The sequence below is a fragment of the Acanthochromis polyacanthus genome, chromosome 13 (genome assembly GCF_021347895.1).
Source record: "Acanthochromis polyacanthus isolate Apoly-LR-REF ecotype Palm Island chromosome 13, KAUST_Apoly_ChrSc, whole genome shotgun sequence".
Lineage (NCBI taxonomy): Eukaryota > Metazoa > Chordata > Actinopteri > Pomacentridae > Acanthochromis > Acanthochromis polyacanthus.
The window spans coordinates 38,477,907-38,495,235 of NC_067125.1; the positions used below are offsets into that span (position 1 = coordinate 38,477,907).

Below are 17,329 nucleotides of genomic sequence, written 5' to 3' on the forward strand. Positions count from 1 at the left end.
AGAAAAGAATGCAGCAGACATTTCAGACAAAGACGTCACGAGACTAGAGGGGTAACATTTCAGGTTTATGTGTAATAGTGAGCTTCCTCCTCCTCCTTCAGAGCCCAACCTATGGGCTGGGAAATGTTTTATGAGGTGTCAGAGGAGTGCCCTGAGAAGCACTTGTAAGCTCTTAAATCACACTGGGAGAATGTAGCTGAGCAGGAAGTTTTCTGTTGCCTTTGCAGTTAAGAATAAATGGTAGGAACTAGGGCTGAACAATTGGTCAGACTAATATCTGAATTGCAATGTAACCAAGTATAATCAAATCACAGGAGTTGCAGATTGTTTTGGTAAAATGTGGAACAACAGAGACACCCTACACCCTGCAGGCCAGATGTTCTTGCTTGTTTGTTAGAGATGGCAACAAAAATCTCATCATCCCTTTGGACATTTTTACAGTGGGAAAGAACTGCATAAATACAAAATTGTCTATAATCAGGACTCATTAAAATATCTGTCAAAATAGTTGCAATTCCATTTTTTTCCATCAGTAGAAATTTGTAACATAAACCTGATTGTGACACATTTGTGCGCAGTAACACAGCAAAACTCTGTTTGTTGTTCAAGATTATTGTTATATGTACAGAAAATATGAAAAAAATGATTTATGCTATCAGTAAAATTCATGTTTAACTTTGTTTAATGTGTGTTTGGTTTGTTTTTTGGCGAATAATGTGCACTCCATGCACACACAGAGGTGATGGGATATGAATAAAAGTGTACTAAAAGAAGAATAACTTAATGGAGAGTGAAAAGACAACCAGATGAACGGATAAACAAAAGATTCACAAAGACAAACATTTACCCTTAATACAATACCAACTGAAACCACCATGTTCTGGACAGTTACAGTATTATCAAATGTGTGTTATTAAGACAATATCAATATTTTTGTTCCTAAATATCATTCATATTAGTATATTTTGTGTTCAGAAGCCATTTTATAATCTAAATGCTTTTATCATTTTCTAGTCATTCTGCTAAGTAGAGCTAAAAGGCATAATTTAACATAATCTTTATGATTGTTATTAATCCTGTCCTTTAACTCAGAGTTAATAGTTGTGTCCTGTCATCAGACTGGCAGGTGTTTCTTCCAACACTTAATGGATTAGAACCCTTCGTTTTATCAGTAGTGGAGTCATGGCTGCTAAAAATGAGACATAACAGCCAACAGAATATTAACACTGACTCTAATGTAGAATTAAACTGAGAGTGAGCCTGTTTCATGCTGAGATGAGACACTTTGAAACCTCCACTGTTTTCTTACTCCTGTGACATGCTGCTTGTTTGTGTAGGTGAAGGTCATGCGTTGCCTGGATCATCCCAACGTGCTCAGGTTCATTGGTGTCCTCTACAAAGACAAGAGACTCAACTTCATAGCAGAGTACATAAAGGGAGGCACCTTGAGGGAAATCATCAAGAAAATGGTAAGCAGAGCGCGTGTTCTTACTGCATGTTCTGAATTCATAATGCACTGTTTCCTTGTTAGTAATCATGAAGTAGTCCGTTGTTGCTTCAGGTGGCGTCTTTATTGATGATTCACCTGCAACAGCTGATCCAAGAAACTGACATTAAATTGTGACTTTTGTCTGCAGGACAATAACTATCCCTGGAACCAGAGGGTCAGCTTTGCTAAGGACATAGCTGCTGGGATGGTGAGTTCAAAGACCAAGAAGTAATTTTCTTTTAGCAGAAACAGATCACCGGTTAACAGCTGCACAGCAGTAGAGGAAGGTGCGATACTTGTACAGTACTGTCCCCAGACAAAAGAGCAGACGCAGCGATCGTTTGCTTTCAATGCACTGCAGGACGGAGCGCTTCAGGCGATCCTTCATCCCCTCAGCCATCAGACTATATAACTCCTCATAGCTCCCTCACTTTCAACTTGGTTGCCCCTTTTATGTTTTTTTTTAATGTTTTTACATGTTTTTTTATGTTTCTTATATGTGATGAGCTGCCGGATACAACAATTTCCCTATGGGAATAAATAAAGTATCTATCTATCTACTTTCTGCAATTCTCGCTGCTGTCTCCCTCTAGTGGTCATATTAGTAAGCTACATTTGTGACTTAAATGGGCACCATATTTTCCATCCCCCACTATGGAAATTACAGCAGAAATTCCTGCAGCATTGGAACATGGCTTCTTAATGTTTTCCTCTGAGCACAATGATGAATGTTGTGCATGACTGAATTGAGTTTTCAACACCAGCTACTTAAGATGAAACTGGGCAGTATTGTTCTTCTTGGAGTGGGTTTTAGATGACCTAATATATCTGTTTGTTTTCTATTCTCCCTGCCTTTCATTCTTCTCTTATCTGTCTGTGTATCTGTTATTTCAGTCATATCTGCATTCCATGAACATTATCCACCGCGACCTGAACTCACACAACTGTCTGGTCCGAGAGGTAAGAGCCTGTCTTCCTGCACACTTAATGCTTGTGTGGACACACCTCTGCATACACTGTGTGTTTTCTCTGAGGATTATGCACGGTGCACCTGTTATTTCTCTGCCACTTTAGATCCAAAAACAACGGAGAGCTTTGTTAGAAGTAGCTATAAGAGACTAAGCCTTCTTAAAACACACTTCACACAACTGACTTGCAGAGGAAACTTTCTGCTTAGCTGACCCGAACAGAGGGAGCATTGTACACGTCACATGAAAACCAAATATGGTACAAGTATCTGCTGAGAGAAATTAGAAGCTTAGAGTTGAATCTTAAGCTTTTTAAAGGGACTTATAAATGATTGAACATGGATGTTATTTCAAAGTTTTCATCTTATTTGTCACATTCTACGCATGTAAGCTTGAAGCATATGAATAGCTTTTTATGACATTTTATTTTTCAGAACAACACAGTGGTGGTGGCAGACTTCGGTCTGGCTCGTCTCATGGTGGACGACAAGCACGAGGAGAAGCTGACGCAGGGAAAACTGTCCGGCCTGAAGAAGCCCGACCGCCGGAAGAGGTACACTGTGGTGGGAAACCCCTACTGGATGGCTCCTGAGATGATCCACGGTACGAGCTCCTTCCCATGCTAATGTTATTCCTCATAAATATCCATTACATTTTCTTAATCTCATGCTACAACAACAGCCTAATTGAGTGTTTTGTCCCCTTTCCAGGGAAGAGCTATGACGAGAGAGTCGACATCTTTTCCTTTGGTATCATGCTCTGCGAGGTGAGTCACCCTCCACTCTGTGAAATAATAATTTTAAAAAAAGTTGATATATAGGATTTTAGAGAGTTTATTGTTTGATTGATAAACCAAAACAAGCTAACAGGATTTCCCAAATGTTTCATTGTCTTAATTTGGGATAAATGTTCCAAAACAGCTCAGGTTTTCTCTTAGTGTGCTTAACCCTCGTGTTCTCCTCAGGGTCAAAAATGACCAGCCTCAAAAATAGTGCAGCTTAATTGAATTTTCAACCAAAAATCTAATTTTTCATTAAGAAACAACCTGTTCTGCATCACACACTCCGTGAATGTCTGGTTTTTCCCTCTTCAGAAGGCAGAAAGACTGTATTTAATCAGTGGACACCACTCGTTTTTATTGCATCACATGTTACAACTGTTTTCTCTACTGAAGTTGAGGTTTATTATCACCATTATTGCTGCTAAAGGTACTGTATAGGTATAAACATTATTTGTTTAACAAGCGATAGTACTTCCATATCTTAAGAAAGAACCAGAAATGTACAGAAAGTAGCTTAAAATGCATTTTGAAGGAAAACAACAGAGTACTGTAGACTGTAAAATGGAATTGTACAGTATACAGCATGGAAAAGTCACTGAAGGTCATTCAGGGTTTTTCTATGCTAATAAATATAGTGGCTGGGTCATTTTTTACCTGAAGACAATACGAGGGTTAAATGTGGAGTGTAGAACTTCTGTTTCCCCCTTCTGGCAGTGACACTAATCACACAAGCACTGTTAACACTTTGTGGCTCTTAGTTGTCATTACTCGGTATACTAGACCCTCCAGGAAAACGCGATTATGTGATCGCATGAATTCCCGTATTAATCACCAAAATGCCGCTGATTATGCCGGGGTCAATTATTTCCCAAAAGGCCGCATAATCACCGCAAAACAGAGCATAATTCCCGCAAGAATCTCACATTTCCACAAAAAAAAAGAGAAATATGCCGGTCCAGCTTGATTTCACAATTTCCGCATAAAATGAGAAAACTATAACCAATATAAATGGAGTTGTGAGTGAGTTTTTATGTGACGCCTGGCCTGACGTCATCAGTTCGCGCATTCACACACACACACACACACACACACACACACACACACACACACACACACACACACACACACCCTAGAAGCACGAGCTGATGCGGAGCGCGGCGCCAGTGTTGCCAACTTAACGACTTTCTCGCTAAATGTAGCGACTTTTTTTTGTCAAAAGCGACTAGCGACAAATCCAGCGACTTTTTCTGCCGTTTTGGAGACTGATAGGAAAACTCGGATCATTCTGCAGTTACTGTCCTCAACAAGCAGCAGGTGCTGCTGTGAGCTTCTCCCCCTCTCAAAGCACAGACTGTCAGTCCAGTAACCCCGCAGCAGTCCCAGACGGCAGGTGAATCGCGCATATTTTTGCATATTTCACAATATTCGCATACTTTGCAACTTTCTGCAATTTCCCCACATAAAATGGCATAAAAACCCCACATATTTATTCGCATAATCAAGGATTTTTGCCCGCGTTTTTCTGGAGGGTCTAATATACAGTCACAGCTGTAGCCTGCTCCATCTTTGGTAGCTCTAAGGTAGCTCCCCTTTTCTGCTGAAGCACTGCTGGTCGGCGTAAATTATGGCGACCGCCGCAGCCGCATGTGAGTGTTGCCACAGAAAGCAGATCTAAAATTCCACTATGCAGCGAAATACAGTGAGATTTACACGGCGCTGACAGTTTTAATCAGCACTGTGAGAACTCCTCTAGTGAGGGCCTGTATGTAATAGATGTTCGTGGGTATGTAAAAGTCCCGTTTGAACATCTTAAATCTTGTAAACTGTTGACGTTTAAGGTATTCCTGCAGTTTATCTTTAATTTTGACTCATCGTTTCCACTGTTTCTTGGTCTGTAGTGTACCAGACTCTGCGTTCTTGACAGTTTTTTTTCTGCAAATTGCATTAAAATCTGCAATTAGTCAAACGCTTCCAGTTTTGCTCATATTGACTGCAGTATCCATTTCATTTTATGATGGAACAATCTTGCTTCTCCAAAATTCCACATTTCTGAAGGAGGAAATGTACTTCTTCTATCCAGCTCCACGGTGTTGCAGGCTCTGGGCCCGGCCGCACACCATCTGCATAATTTGGGCTCGACAGTTTAGTTCAATCACTCTGCAGCCTCAGACTATGACTTCTCCAGATGGACGCCATTATCCAGCGAGGAGTGCAGGGATTACAGAGAGCAGAAAAGCGAAGCTGTCTTCATGTGGCTACAGACAAACGATAGTTGTGGTCTGTTGGGGACGATTACTGGTTTCCAGCAGGACGGCACAGGAGGGCCGATGCTTTCATCTTTAACTCTTCTTATTCATTCTCTCTTATTTGCTTTGCTTGCTCTCTCCAGATCATTGGCAGGGTGAACGCAGACCCAGACTACCTCCCCAGGGCGACAGATTTTGGACTGAATATTTCTGGGTTCCTGGAGCACTACTGCCCCCCTGATTGTCCCCCTGCCTTCTTCCCCATGGCTGCTGTGTGCTGCGACCTCGACGCAGACAAACGGTCAGACTTCTACACCAAATTAACACTGAAATGTTACCTATTATGGGACAGTTCACCCAAAATAAATACTTTTTCTGACTGTACTTTGCTGAGTTTTTTGCATTCATTGCCTGTAACGCCATCTGAAAGTGATAAAAACCTACATTTTTTTTATCACAAACGACTGAGAACTACTGATATTTTTAGTAAGAAATAACAGGCTCTGTGGATTATCACGGGAGACTGAGCTTTTGGGATTCATTTTTCCTGATGTATTTTTAATGCTCCGAGCACCATAAATAGACAGGCATAAATTCTCTGCTGTATGAAGTAAAACTAACTAAGCCAACTCAAGCAAACCACCCTGAGACTATCTGGATAAATGGAGGGAACTCTGTATAGGAGGACTAAGTTAAATTGTGTTTTTGGGTGAACTGTCTCTTGATTATCTCACAAGAACTCTAGAGCTTAACCTTCGTGTTGTCCTGCTGGTCAAAATTAACCTGTTTTAAAGAAAATATTAGAAGTTTTACTGATATACATGTAATCACTTTAGATATTTTTAGGATTTTTTTTGGAAGATTTTTACGCATTTTTTGAAAATATTTGCAAGAATTTTCTTGCCAAATTTTGGGGAGTGTTTTTTTTTTTTAAATAAAACTTTCAAGGGAAACTTTTAAGGAATTATTGGAATTTTCTTCCTGACGGTGTTGCAAATTTTTTTCTGAGTTTCTGGATTTTTTTCAGACAAGGAAACAATATTTTTTGGTGCCCGTAAATGAGGACAACAGGGAGGGTTAAATAAATAACCGCAGATTTTAAACTAACGTCGCTGCTTTCTGTCTTAAATTTAGACCTGCTTTCTCTAAACTGGAGGAGTGGCTGGAGAACCTAAAGATGCACTTGGAAATCGGCCTGCCCCTGATGTCAGAACTGGACCAGCTGCACAAGGCCTTCTGGGAGCACCATAGCGTCACACACCCCGAGAACGGCCTGCACACCCACCCCGAACAGCCGGAGTAGGGCTGAGCACGCCAGGAAGAAGTTGCAGAGTTAAAGTCATGAGGGTTGCGACCGCGGTTGGAGGAGTCGTGTAAATATCCTCCACGTTTCGGAGCGGATGCAGCGTGCGTAGGCTGGCTCAGGCTTAACGAGTAGACTCAGGGGGAAAACAAATATGGATCTGAAAAGCCACCTGTGTGAGGCACACACACATTCAAAGTCAAATCAAGAGACATTACCTTCGATAGCTCAATTCTGCTGCACCTGAAGCCCAAGTGGAACATTTCATATGCAATCAGACCCAACTTTCGAATCATGACTCAGCTCTCGAATCGTGTAGATTTACACATTAGTGGTCAAGAATGCTCACTGTTCTTACTGTAGTGTGTACATTCACATGGAAAAAGTAATCAAAAACAAACAAACAAAAAAACAACCCGTAAAGCAAACCTTGGGCCGCCTCACTTAGGGCCTCTACAGATTACATTGTGCAGTAGGTGTTTGCAGGTGTTGCTGTGTGAGTTTGGTTTGATTTTGTCTTTGGTTTGGATCACAAAACTGAACTTTTGAAAAATGCAAAGGAGAGGAGTCCCGTTTGTTGTCGCAGACACAAAGATTTAGATCCACTACAAGTGAAACACAACCTTTCAAGCTTTAAATAGCTCAGTGAAGAGTGCATGACTGTAAATAATGCTGTCAGGTCAAATCCTGGTCCATCGTGTCCCTCTGACCTCATTTGGTCATAAACCACTAATCTTCTCGTGTCGCTGCCCCTCCCCCTCTATTTATTGTGTAGCACTGACTTTACTTTGAGGTACACGTGTGCGGCGTCAATTCGGTACGTTGTCTCTCAATTTTGCGAGCTGCTAGCGTATCTCATTCACACTCATACACATACCACTGTACATAGCCGCCGACATTGTAAATGTTTTAAATATTGTAAATGTACAGACATATTTTATATACGTATGCTACATTGCCATATTTTTATTGGCCGACCAGTCGAAATGGAGAGTAAAGGTCCGACTGCGGTGAAAAGGGCACAGCTGAAAGTTTTAATCTCATTTGTTTTTTTCTACATTCTCACCACTGTGGTAGGTTACAGGCTTTTAGGCATCATAAAACATGTCAAATACAGCAAATGCTGTCATCTTTCTCCATTTCAAATTATTTGATTGGTCTTACTGGAGTTTTCATGTAGCCCCAGATGAGTGCTGGAATAGACTTTAACATAATACTGGATTATATAATCACATAGAAATTAAAAAGGGGTAAAATACCCTTTTGAACTTGCTGAAACTAAATCTACACATTATGATCAACTCTAATTATAGGTGATATCCTGAGGGCAATCAGCTTGTTACTAATGATTCACTCGTCTCATGTACTGTACAGTAGTGAAGGTGTGGGGATAATATCACCAGGTACTGCCTCATCATGTCACCCGTCTGTCCACACACCTGTCTCTCACCCTGCAGATGACCCACTGTTTGTTTACATGTAAATACCAGCTGTAAATATCACTGTAAATATGTGTCTGTCCCTACATCTGTCTGTGTGCTTTGCAAAATTCTGCGCTCTCCTCAGAACTATTCTCTTAACACTGTCAGATTTCTCTCTTGCACCTAACATAACGATCTCTGTCTCTAATCTTAAAAAAAACTTTCTTTTTTAAAAAAAATTTCCTGCTGGTGTTTTCACAAGCTGCATGATGTACTAGCTAGGTCTGTTCAGCTTCTTAAACCGAGCTATTTTTGTCTCTAAATATTGTGGTTTTAAGTAAGAAAACGAAGAATGAAAGACAAAAAAAGTCAACACAGAAAGCCGGGCTATAAAAAAAAAAGGAAATGAGAAAATCAATAAAACACAGCACCTTTTTTTTTATATATACCCACTGAAATGCTTTTGTATACATTTGAGTACTTTTATTTGCACTATATTACCAAATGGCTGCTTGAAGCCATGTTTGTTAATTTTCTCTCTTGGGCTACTTGTGATAAGGAAATTAATTATGTCGGTTCAGGTTGATATATGAATGCAAGACACTGATAGAGCCTTTCAACTGTAAAAAAAAAAAAAAAAAAAGGGTTCTGGGAAATTCATCCTCTCGACAGCAAACTGGATAATGTGGGGATCGGTGATGTTTCTGATTATTTGGATGCATTTTCGTGCAACTTTTATGGAGAGTTTTTGCAGCAGGCTGTTTGATCCCTCAGTAAGTCATATATCTAAGGCAATACTAGTGATATTTTCATTTTCAAGAATTATATACAGGAATATATTACATTTATTATAGTTAAATATCACCTGAAAAACTTAAGTTTCCTGGCGTTTGCTGCCAAGAGGATGCGATGCCCCAGCTCTGCCTGCTGCCTACAGACTGGTCCTTTGTAAATGATGTTCTGCGTTGTTTCTGACTGCTTGGTTTCATGTGTGATGCCCACAGAGGCTGCAACCACTGCTGGTCTCTCTGATATTAGAGCACTTAAACTGGCCTTCCTCACTCCTTCATCACACTCTTTTTGGCTCAGGGCCGTAATTTTCTGGAGCTTTCTTCACAATTCAGTTACTTCAGCAGCTTAGTAGGAAAACAGTACTCAACAGCGAGAATAGCATGCAAACGTCTCTCAATATGTAGGCTGACACCACAGCTACGCTTCTCTAAAAACAAGCCCCTCCTGGTTGATGTGTTCGTCCGTGGGCATGTTCTGTACACGAGTGGCTTTGCCGTGTTTCTTTCTCCATTCCTGTCTGAGCCATGTCGAGCATGTTAGATGTGTCTGTGAGGACGTGTTGATGATCACTGAGAATGTTGCCGCAGCACTTCTTTGCAAAGGATCATTACCTCTGAACAATGCTGTGCCTTTGTTGTAAGCTAGCCTTGCCAACGACTCGAAAACATGAACTGATTTCCTTTTTTTTAAAAATGTATCATAAGTGCAAGCCTCATTCAAGTGGATTGAATTTCATTGCTGATACCATGTTGTATGAGATTTCATCTTGTTCTGTATCATATTTATATTTTCCAGATCCTCATTGTCTGTTTTGATATTTTAATATTTCCTTTTTGTCTTATTTAATTTTTTTTTACACAAGCTGTGAAAACAATTCTGCACTTTAATCCTGAACGTGAACATTTAGACTCTGAGGAGGCGACTGTTTTTTTTTTCTCCTTTTGTCACAGCTAAAAATAAAACTGTTGCTCCTTAAACAAACCAGTCAAAATGTTTGTTTTTTTACTCTTAGTGTAACACTGTAAAGGTTACAGTTTTTATATCTACATTCTGCCTACTATTATTGCTTTTCCACAACTCAAGGACACACGAGGGAAAAGTGTGGCAGCTTCAGTATTATGTGCAAAAATCTGCTTCACTCTGAGTTCATACTTGAAAAGCACAATCTGCAGTATCTGCAGAGAAAATGTGTGGGCTACATTAAAGGGATAAAAATAGTACATGTTTTCTGCTTGGAAAAAAAGGGAATTTTTAGAAATATGTGTACAAATTGACCAGTAGATGTCAGTATCTGCTGTTTATGGTGAGATATAAAAGGGTAAGATTCACATCAAGTATATTCCAAATATTAAATGATATAAATCATCTCCCTGCTTTTTAATAATATATGCTGTTGTCACTTCTACAAATGCTGTGCAATACAAGACTTGGAAGAACTATCCAGATCATCATAATTAAAGGGTGCAATACTACAGTGAAAAAACACCCTGTTATGAGTAAAAGTCTTCCATTCAGAGCTTTACTCTGTGTTTTAAGTAAATGCATCACCAGCTAATTGAACTCCAAAAGTATCAAAAGTAAAAATACTTGGCCCTATAAATAAATAGGCCCTGTCATTTTTATGTAACAAGCTACTGTTGGATAAATATTGCTTATTGTGTAATGTGATTTTTTTTTAGTGTTGTAGCTGGTTAAGATGGAGCTTTAAAAAAAATAGCATCATCATAAAAACAGAATAAAAACAGCCATATTGTCCAGCTGTTGTACATACTACAACTGAATGTGTACAAAGCTTCAGTAAACATACTTTGTTACATTCTGCACCTTAATAATACACGTGTAAAAAACAAAAACAAATGAGAAATGTAAAATTACCCAAAAAACTCCAAATGTCACCGTCAAATGTCTTTTTTGTCTTACCAAAAAGATCTTATATCTTATTGTGTTTTCAACAAGCTCTGCATTTGTTCACTTGTTATGAAGTTTTTCTTTCCGAGCAATATCTTATTCTATCTTATATTCTAATAAAAAACACAGGAACCCATTTTGTATTGTGAACATATGACACCAACCACTTCTGTTGATTTCCTTAGACCACAAAGATCATTCCAGTGCTATTTAAAGATGTGCATGGCCATTTTCATCCAAGAAACTACCTGAAATAAACAAACAAAGAAAAATTTAAAGTGGCTGTGCTTGTCATCAGGATGAGGATTATTTAGGAGAGGCTTCTTACTCTGGTTCATCTTACCCCAGGGGTACAAGAGGGCCAAAACTTGTCAGATGACTTTGCAAAGGGAAAACATTACAGGGATGAAAATTAATACTTAACCTGAAAATATCCAAAGACACTGACCATTATGTAATCAAATGTGAGTCAACAGCTTCAGTACGAAGAGTTTGGTTTGGTGGTTCCTGTTGTTCATACACTGCCACAACCTTTCTGTATTTTTTTATGTATAAATTTTATATATTTACAAAGCAGGGGGAATAACTTAACCTTCTTACTTCATAGTTCCCACTTTAGTTTGTATGGTGGGTCAGTTCAGTTGGTGAGGATTACTACACAATTGTGGAAATTAATGTAAAATTAAAATTATTTCTAGATCTTGACAAGTTGTTCCCATCATAAAATAAAATACTGTATTGTTTGGTTCCAGATATGTGCGACTAAATGGTTTGTGCCTTTGTAGATACACTATGATCTGTAAGTTGTGATGTGTAAATGATAAGCTGAGGCACAATATTGTTAAAATTTCACTTACGTTTCTTAAGAAACTTCAGGTTGTTCATAATGTTTTGTAAAAAGATAGTTCATGAACGGTGAACATTTCCAGAAAGTACTTGGACTGGAGTTTGTAGTTTATCTTGCTCCCGTTTTTAAGAAACAACAGATTACAGACACCACAGATTTACACCGATCAGGCTTGACATTATGACCACCTGAGTAATATTATGCTGGTCTGGTTTATGCTGCTAAAACTCCTCTGACCAAGTGGGACATGGACACAGGACCTGAATTCTGTGGGTCCTGTGGGTTGCAGGGTGGGATCTACCTAGACTAGGCTTATCCTGGCACATCCCACTGATGCTCAGTAAGATTGAGATCTAGGGAGTGTGAAACCTGGGTGAAGCTCTGTCATGTTCCCCGGACCACTCCAGCAGTTTTTGCAGTGTGTTTTTGCATCGTCCTGCTGAGGGCGTCAAGGACAACTACTGCCCTGAGAGGTTGGGTGGTTGGAGCTTTGCTTGACCTGCAATGCTTAGGTGGGTGGTACATCCACATGAATGTCAGGACTCAGGGTTTCCCATGAAGATCGATTAACTTCCCCTATCAGTGGTCATGGTGTTTTGACTGATCGGTGTATATCTGTCCTCATACTGTGCCTCTGAGATGCTAACAGTCGGTTTTGGTGCAGTTTGTATCCTCGCAGGTGCACGTGACCGATGCTCCCATCACATCCACGTGCGATTGTTTTCATTCCGACGCTGCCGCAGCGGAGCCTGCGTCATGACGTCAGCGGGCTGGCAGGCAAGAGGCGGCTCGACAGTTTGAACCGAGGCGACGACTGAAGGCTACTGCTGCTTCTGCTTTACAAACACACGCACAGTCACAGGGGCAGACGGGTCTGTCCGCTTACTACACTACACCACACACACACACACACACATTTCACTGCCGCTGAGTTCAGGTTCACTGAGGAAATTAAGGAAATACCGAAGAAGAAGAAAAAGGTCGCAGCCGTTGACGCCAGCTGAAACTTTGAGATGGAAAATTCGTCCAGCAACCACCGGTTTCGGTCCGCAATGTTTAACCACGGTGAGTATCTTTACATCTGTCACTACATGTGGAGTGTTTTATGAGTCAGTTAGGATGCTAGTTTGTTGTCTTAATTTGACCTCTTCAGTTAAGATCTCCCGTTTTTTCATCCATTTAAACACACCAACTGTCTTCGTACGGGCCCCGTTTGGCTCCAGGTCAGATGTGATGCAGGTTTATAAGCCGATGATGAGGTTTTATAATGATGGGCGCAGAGAAATCACACCCTGACAGGGAACACTTCGTCCTGCTGCTGCTGCTGCTGTTGGGTGAAAATCCTTGAAAATCCTGGCAGCTTGAGCTCCACACGGGACACGGCAGCAGCACACTGTAATTCTGCAGCTATGCAAGAGTGGTACCAAAGCCTCGCCACACTGAACTATTTCTGGAGCTCCGAGATATAACTGGATTGGACCGATAAACTGAGGGCTGCAGCCGGATGGAGAGCTGCGAGGTCTGCTCGAAGGCTCGCCCCGTCAAACTGTTTGCTCCTTTTTCTCTGCTGCAGTGATAAAACAAGAGGTTCTGGCTCAGTTTGATGTGTCAAAGAAGCTCTGCACTTGAGCCAGTAATAGGCTTTGAATGATGTTTCTTTCTAGAGTTAAATGTTGCAGCATGACAGTTAAATCACAGCTTCCACTTGACCTTCCACAGTGTTAGATTTTTAGGTCTAATACAAGAGCAAGTCAGGTTTATACACTTGCTGACAGTCTTTTTAAAGAAATCCATAACATTGCTAAATATTAAATAAAGAAGTCATAAAATGTTCTTGATTTCTGCAGCACAGAAAGCACTTTTAACACGTTTTAACATCCCTGCACTCACATTTCTCACTCATCTGCAGATGCCAGTAGGCTTTGTCTGAAATAATACCAGCTGACACTAACTTTTTACTCACTCCAGACAGATATGTGCCTGTCTGGTGACATCAAAGAGATCTAGTTTCCCGTCTCAAACTGCATCATAGCTCACCTGGATCTTATCATGTCAAAAAGTATCTGAGCTGTGGGGGGGAAAAAAGCAGATTATTCTCAGGAACATTAGTCTTGTGATATGGAGGCTGCAGCTGCACTTAAACAACTGTTGCCCTGTGATATATAATGTACGTAGAGGGGCGGTGTCAGAAGCTAAGAGAAAGTGGGAGGTGATGAGTGCTCTTGTTTACAGATAGTGCTGAGTCTTTATATGGTTGTCTTTGCATGCATTAGTCATGTCTTATGCTGCACATAAAGTCAGGAGGGTACTTAAATACTAAAAAATCTGTGGTAGGAGCTTTTAATTTGTCCATCTCTGTGTTCAGTTTCTCTCTTTTACTCTTTCAGTAGAGCTCAAGTTTATAGAGATTTGACTAAAATGCATGAATGGATCTGCATGACAGCATTACTGCATTGGTTTAACCAGAAACCTTGAAGTTGCCCTTTAAATGACATTGAGCAACAGCAGAAAATGAAACCCAATGCCCAACGATTCACCTTTAGCATCTCTGTTCAGTCATTTTTGTAGAGCCGCTTTGGATTTTACATCACGGTGATAAATTCAAATGTTGGTTTTTCCATGTCTAACTTGTTACTCGTGACTGTTTCAGCTTCGTGGGAAATCTTTTCTGAATTGCTCTGGTGACATTTTCTTAGCAGAATTGTCAACACATATCAGTCAGTAAAAGAAAAGCCTTGCAAATGTGACATTATACTGTGTAATTTCTCAATTTTGCTCCATTTTTAGCTGAACTGACTTGCAAAGTGGAGTTGGAACTAGAATTTAGGGCTGTTGTTGTTGTTGTTTTTTTTTGGTTTTTTTTTTAGAGCCAGTAACTCATTTAAAAAATATAGCAACATGTCCCTTTTCTACTCAAGACAACATCTCAACCCCGCACATCACGGCAGTCTCACTTCAAAACAAAGCGTGACTGTAAACAGCACCCAGCAGGACAGTGGGTGGTGGGGATGGGGGGGCAGTCAGCAGCGGCTAACATTCCTCAGGGAAAGCCTTCTGGAGAGATGCTACCATCCTCGCTGCTGTCCGAGGCGGCGCTGACAGCATCACTGTTGGAGGACCTCAGCATGTAGGTCAAGAGAGAACCCATAAGAAAAATGAACATGTCAAGCGAGCAGCCATTGTAGTAAAACACAGCGCTGATTTTGAAATTTTTCAGTCTCAAATTTGCAGGCATTTTTGGAGTGCTGCGGTTGTGGATGTGTAATTTGTCTGCTCATTTGTTTGCTCTGTCAACGGTGCACAGGAGTCTTATTTGCATGTGATCCTGCCACAGTAATTTGGTGCATCTGGAGTGATGCATACTGATGCCAGCTCTGTTTTAAAGCGCATCAGCAGTAATATGCAGCTCATGCATAATATATTGTCCATATGCAAGGGCTACTAAACCACTGCCTGTAACGTTTGTGCTGTTCCAGAAGTGGCAGAGGCTGTAATGATATTTTTGTTCCCTGACCTGCATCTCAGCACAGTCTGCTCTGTGAGCTTGCAGTCAGTAATCGTCCTGAGTTTAAAGTAGTGAATCAATATCTGTAATACTGCCAGTAAGTGTCCCAGGACAGGCAGCTTGGAGTAAAGAAATTTGTTTTGCCTCTTAAGAACTGAGAGAATCAGTAAATTGCAAACATCATGAATAATTTGGACTGCTTTTGACTAATTACTGGAGCAGGCAAATGTCCCATAAGTACTTGACTTTGAGATAAGTGTCACTCTCATCCATTGCTTTGTTTCCTGAGTCTGAAATAATTCTGAAAACCTACCAATGTATGTATTTGGGAAATGCCATTATGTTCCACCACTGAAGACTAAATTTCAGGGAACTTTGCAGAAAGGCTGCTGCAGAAAGCTGTTGATTGTTTTAGTTATCAGATGTGTATCATTCAGTTATCAGGTAATTGGCTAATAAATACTTTTGTTTTAGTACAGATCAATAGTAAATATACAGAAGAGAAGATAACACATGGCTTTAAAATATACAATTAAATAATGTCCTGTTTAGAAAAGTAACATTTTTTATTGCCTCAGATTGCATACCTTCATACCCAACTGAGTCTAAAACAGTGTTCAGACAAGAAAACAGCTCAAGAAGGTAGAATGACAGACTGCTGAAATGACTGGGTAGTTTGAGCACGTCGATCAAAATCCAGAAAGGATCCTCAAAATGACAGCACGTGTGACAAAATACCAGACATTAGGAGTTAGGGAGTTAAACAGTGAGTTGAAAGCATTAGACTGGAGTAATTAAGGTTAAAGTCATTATTAAAAGTGACAGGTAGCAGGTGAAGCTCAGCAAGGGTTTGTGTCATGCGGTTGCTTCACTTGTGTTCAAAGCTTGCCAGTGTTTTGAATCAGCTGCAGTCTTTCAGCAGTGCAATGTACATTACAATAGTCTCACCTGTAAGAGATAAAAACATGGATGACCTTTTCTAACTCTACAGAAGAAAGGAATGACCTGATCTTAGTGATCAGTTAATCAAGTTTCTCCATTTGCTCAAGTTTCAAGAGGAATTGTTGCAGCCCTACTTTGAAGCATGGATTCTTGGATATTTTTGAAACATCTTTGCTTGATGTTTATCACAGTCATATGTATGCACACTCTGCTGCTGTTGCTGCTCAAAAAGTTGACACATCTCAATAAAAAAAAGTGTTCATCCATTGTCTGTATTTCATTAATAGTGGACTCATTAATTTGAAACTTTTTAGACATTTTTCAAAAATGTGCTGTCAGAATATTAGTGTGGAAACTGGATATTGAGTCTGATCCAGACCAAACTGGATTCAAAAATGTAAAAAGTATTTTAGCATTTTCACATCAAGGTTCTTTGGTGGTAAGTCAGAAAAATTAGTTTACAAGTTGTTCTCATTGAAGCTATATATTTAACTTAATTTGCCCTGCCAGAAATTTCTGGGAATTGATATCTTGGCTCTCTTACCACTGATAAAGCATGGAACACTGTTTTTTGGGCATTATTTTGAGCCAATAAATCTTAAAGCCTATCAAAAATGTGAAAGTGTAACCCATTTGTAATCCAGGACTTTTTTTGGGCTACATGTCTAACCAAGATATAGGCCTACTGAGAATGCCGGATCTCCCTTAAAAAAATCAAATAATTCATCTGTCAAATGCATGTCATCATCTTATACTAGATGAGAAACCATCCCAAGTGTTGCCTCAGCACCTTAGCATCAATCAGCTGTTTACCAGCATTTTCTTCGGACAATGAAGCAAGCTAACGTTAAAGTCGTGTTTTTTCACACACTGGTGCAACATGTTGACACTGATTTGTTTCTGCTCTTTCTCCATGTGTCTGACGTCTGTTGGATGTGGATCCCTCGTGCTGATCAATCATCTTCCACCGACCAGATGATGAGGTAAGAAACCAGAGTTTTCCTCAATCCTGCAATGAAGACGAAGTAGGTCACTGGTGAAGGGAGACTTGGCCTCAGTTATCTCTCCAGAATGAGGCCATTGTGGTTTCTCGATGTCAGTGCATTTTATCACAGATAGCCATTGCT

At 40.1% G+C, this 17,329-nt stretch overlaps 1 protein-coding gene across 2 annotated transcripts in view; it reads left to right on the forward strand.

Annotated features, from left to right (window-relative positions):
- limk1a (LIM domain kinase 1a) overlaps positions 1–9,981 on the forward strand; it is a 63,675-nt gene extending 53,694 nt beyond the window's left edge. For both annotated transcript variants that reach the window (XM_022211530.2, XM_022211531.2), the window contains 7 exons: positions 1,338–1,469; positions 1,638–1,697; positions 2,384–2,449; positions 2,892–3,060; positions 3,168–3,223; positions 5,628–5,785; positions 6,619–9,981. In XM_022211530.2, the coding sequence (XP_022067222.2) occupies positions 1,338–1,469; positions 1,638–1,697; positions 2,384–2,449; positions 2,892–3,060; positions 3,168–3,223; positions 5,628–5,785; positions 6,619–6,787 (810 nt within the window). In that variant the 3' untranslated portion in view covers positions 6,788–9,981. The remainder of the gene's footprint in view (positions 1–1,337; positions 1,470–1,637; positions 1,698–2,383; positions 2,450–2,891; positions 3,061–3,167; positions 3,224–5,627; positions 5,786–6,618) is intronic.
- Positions 9,982–17,329: the final 7,348 nt, after the last annotated feature.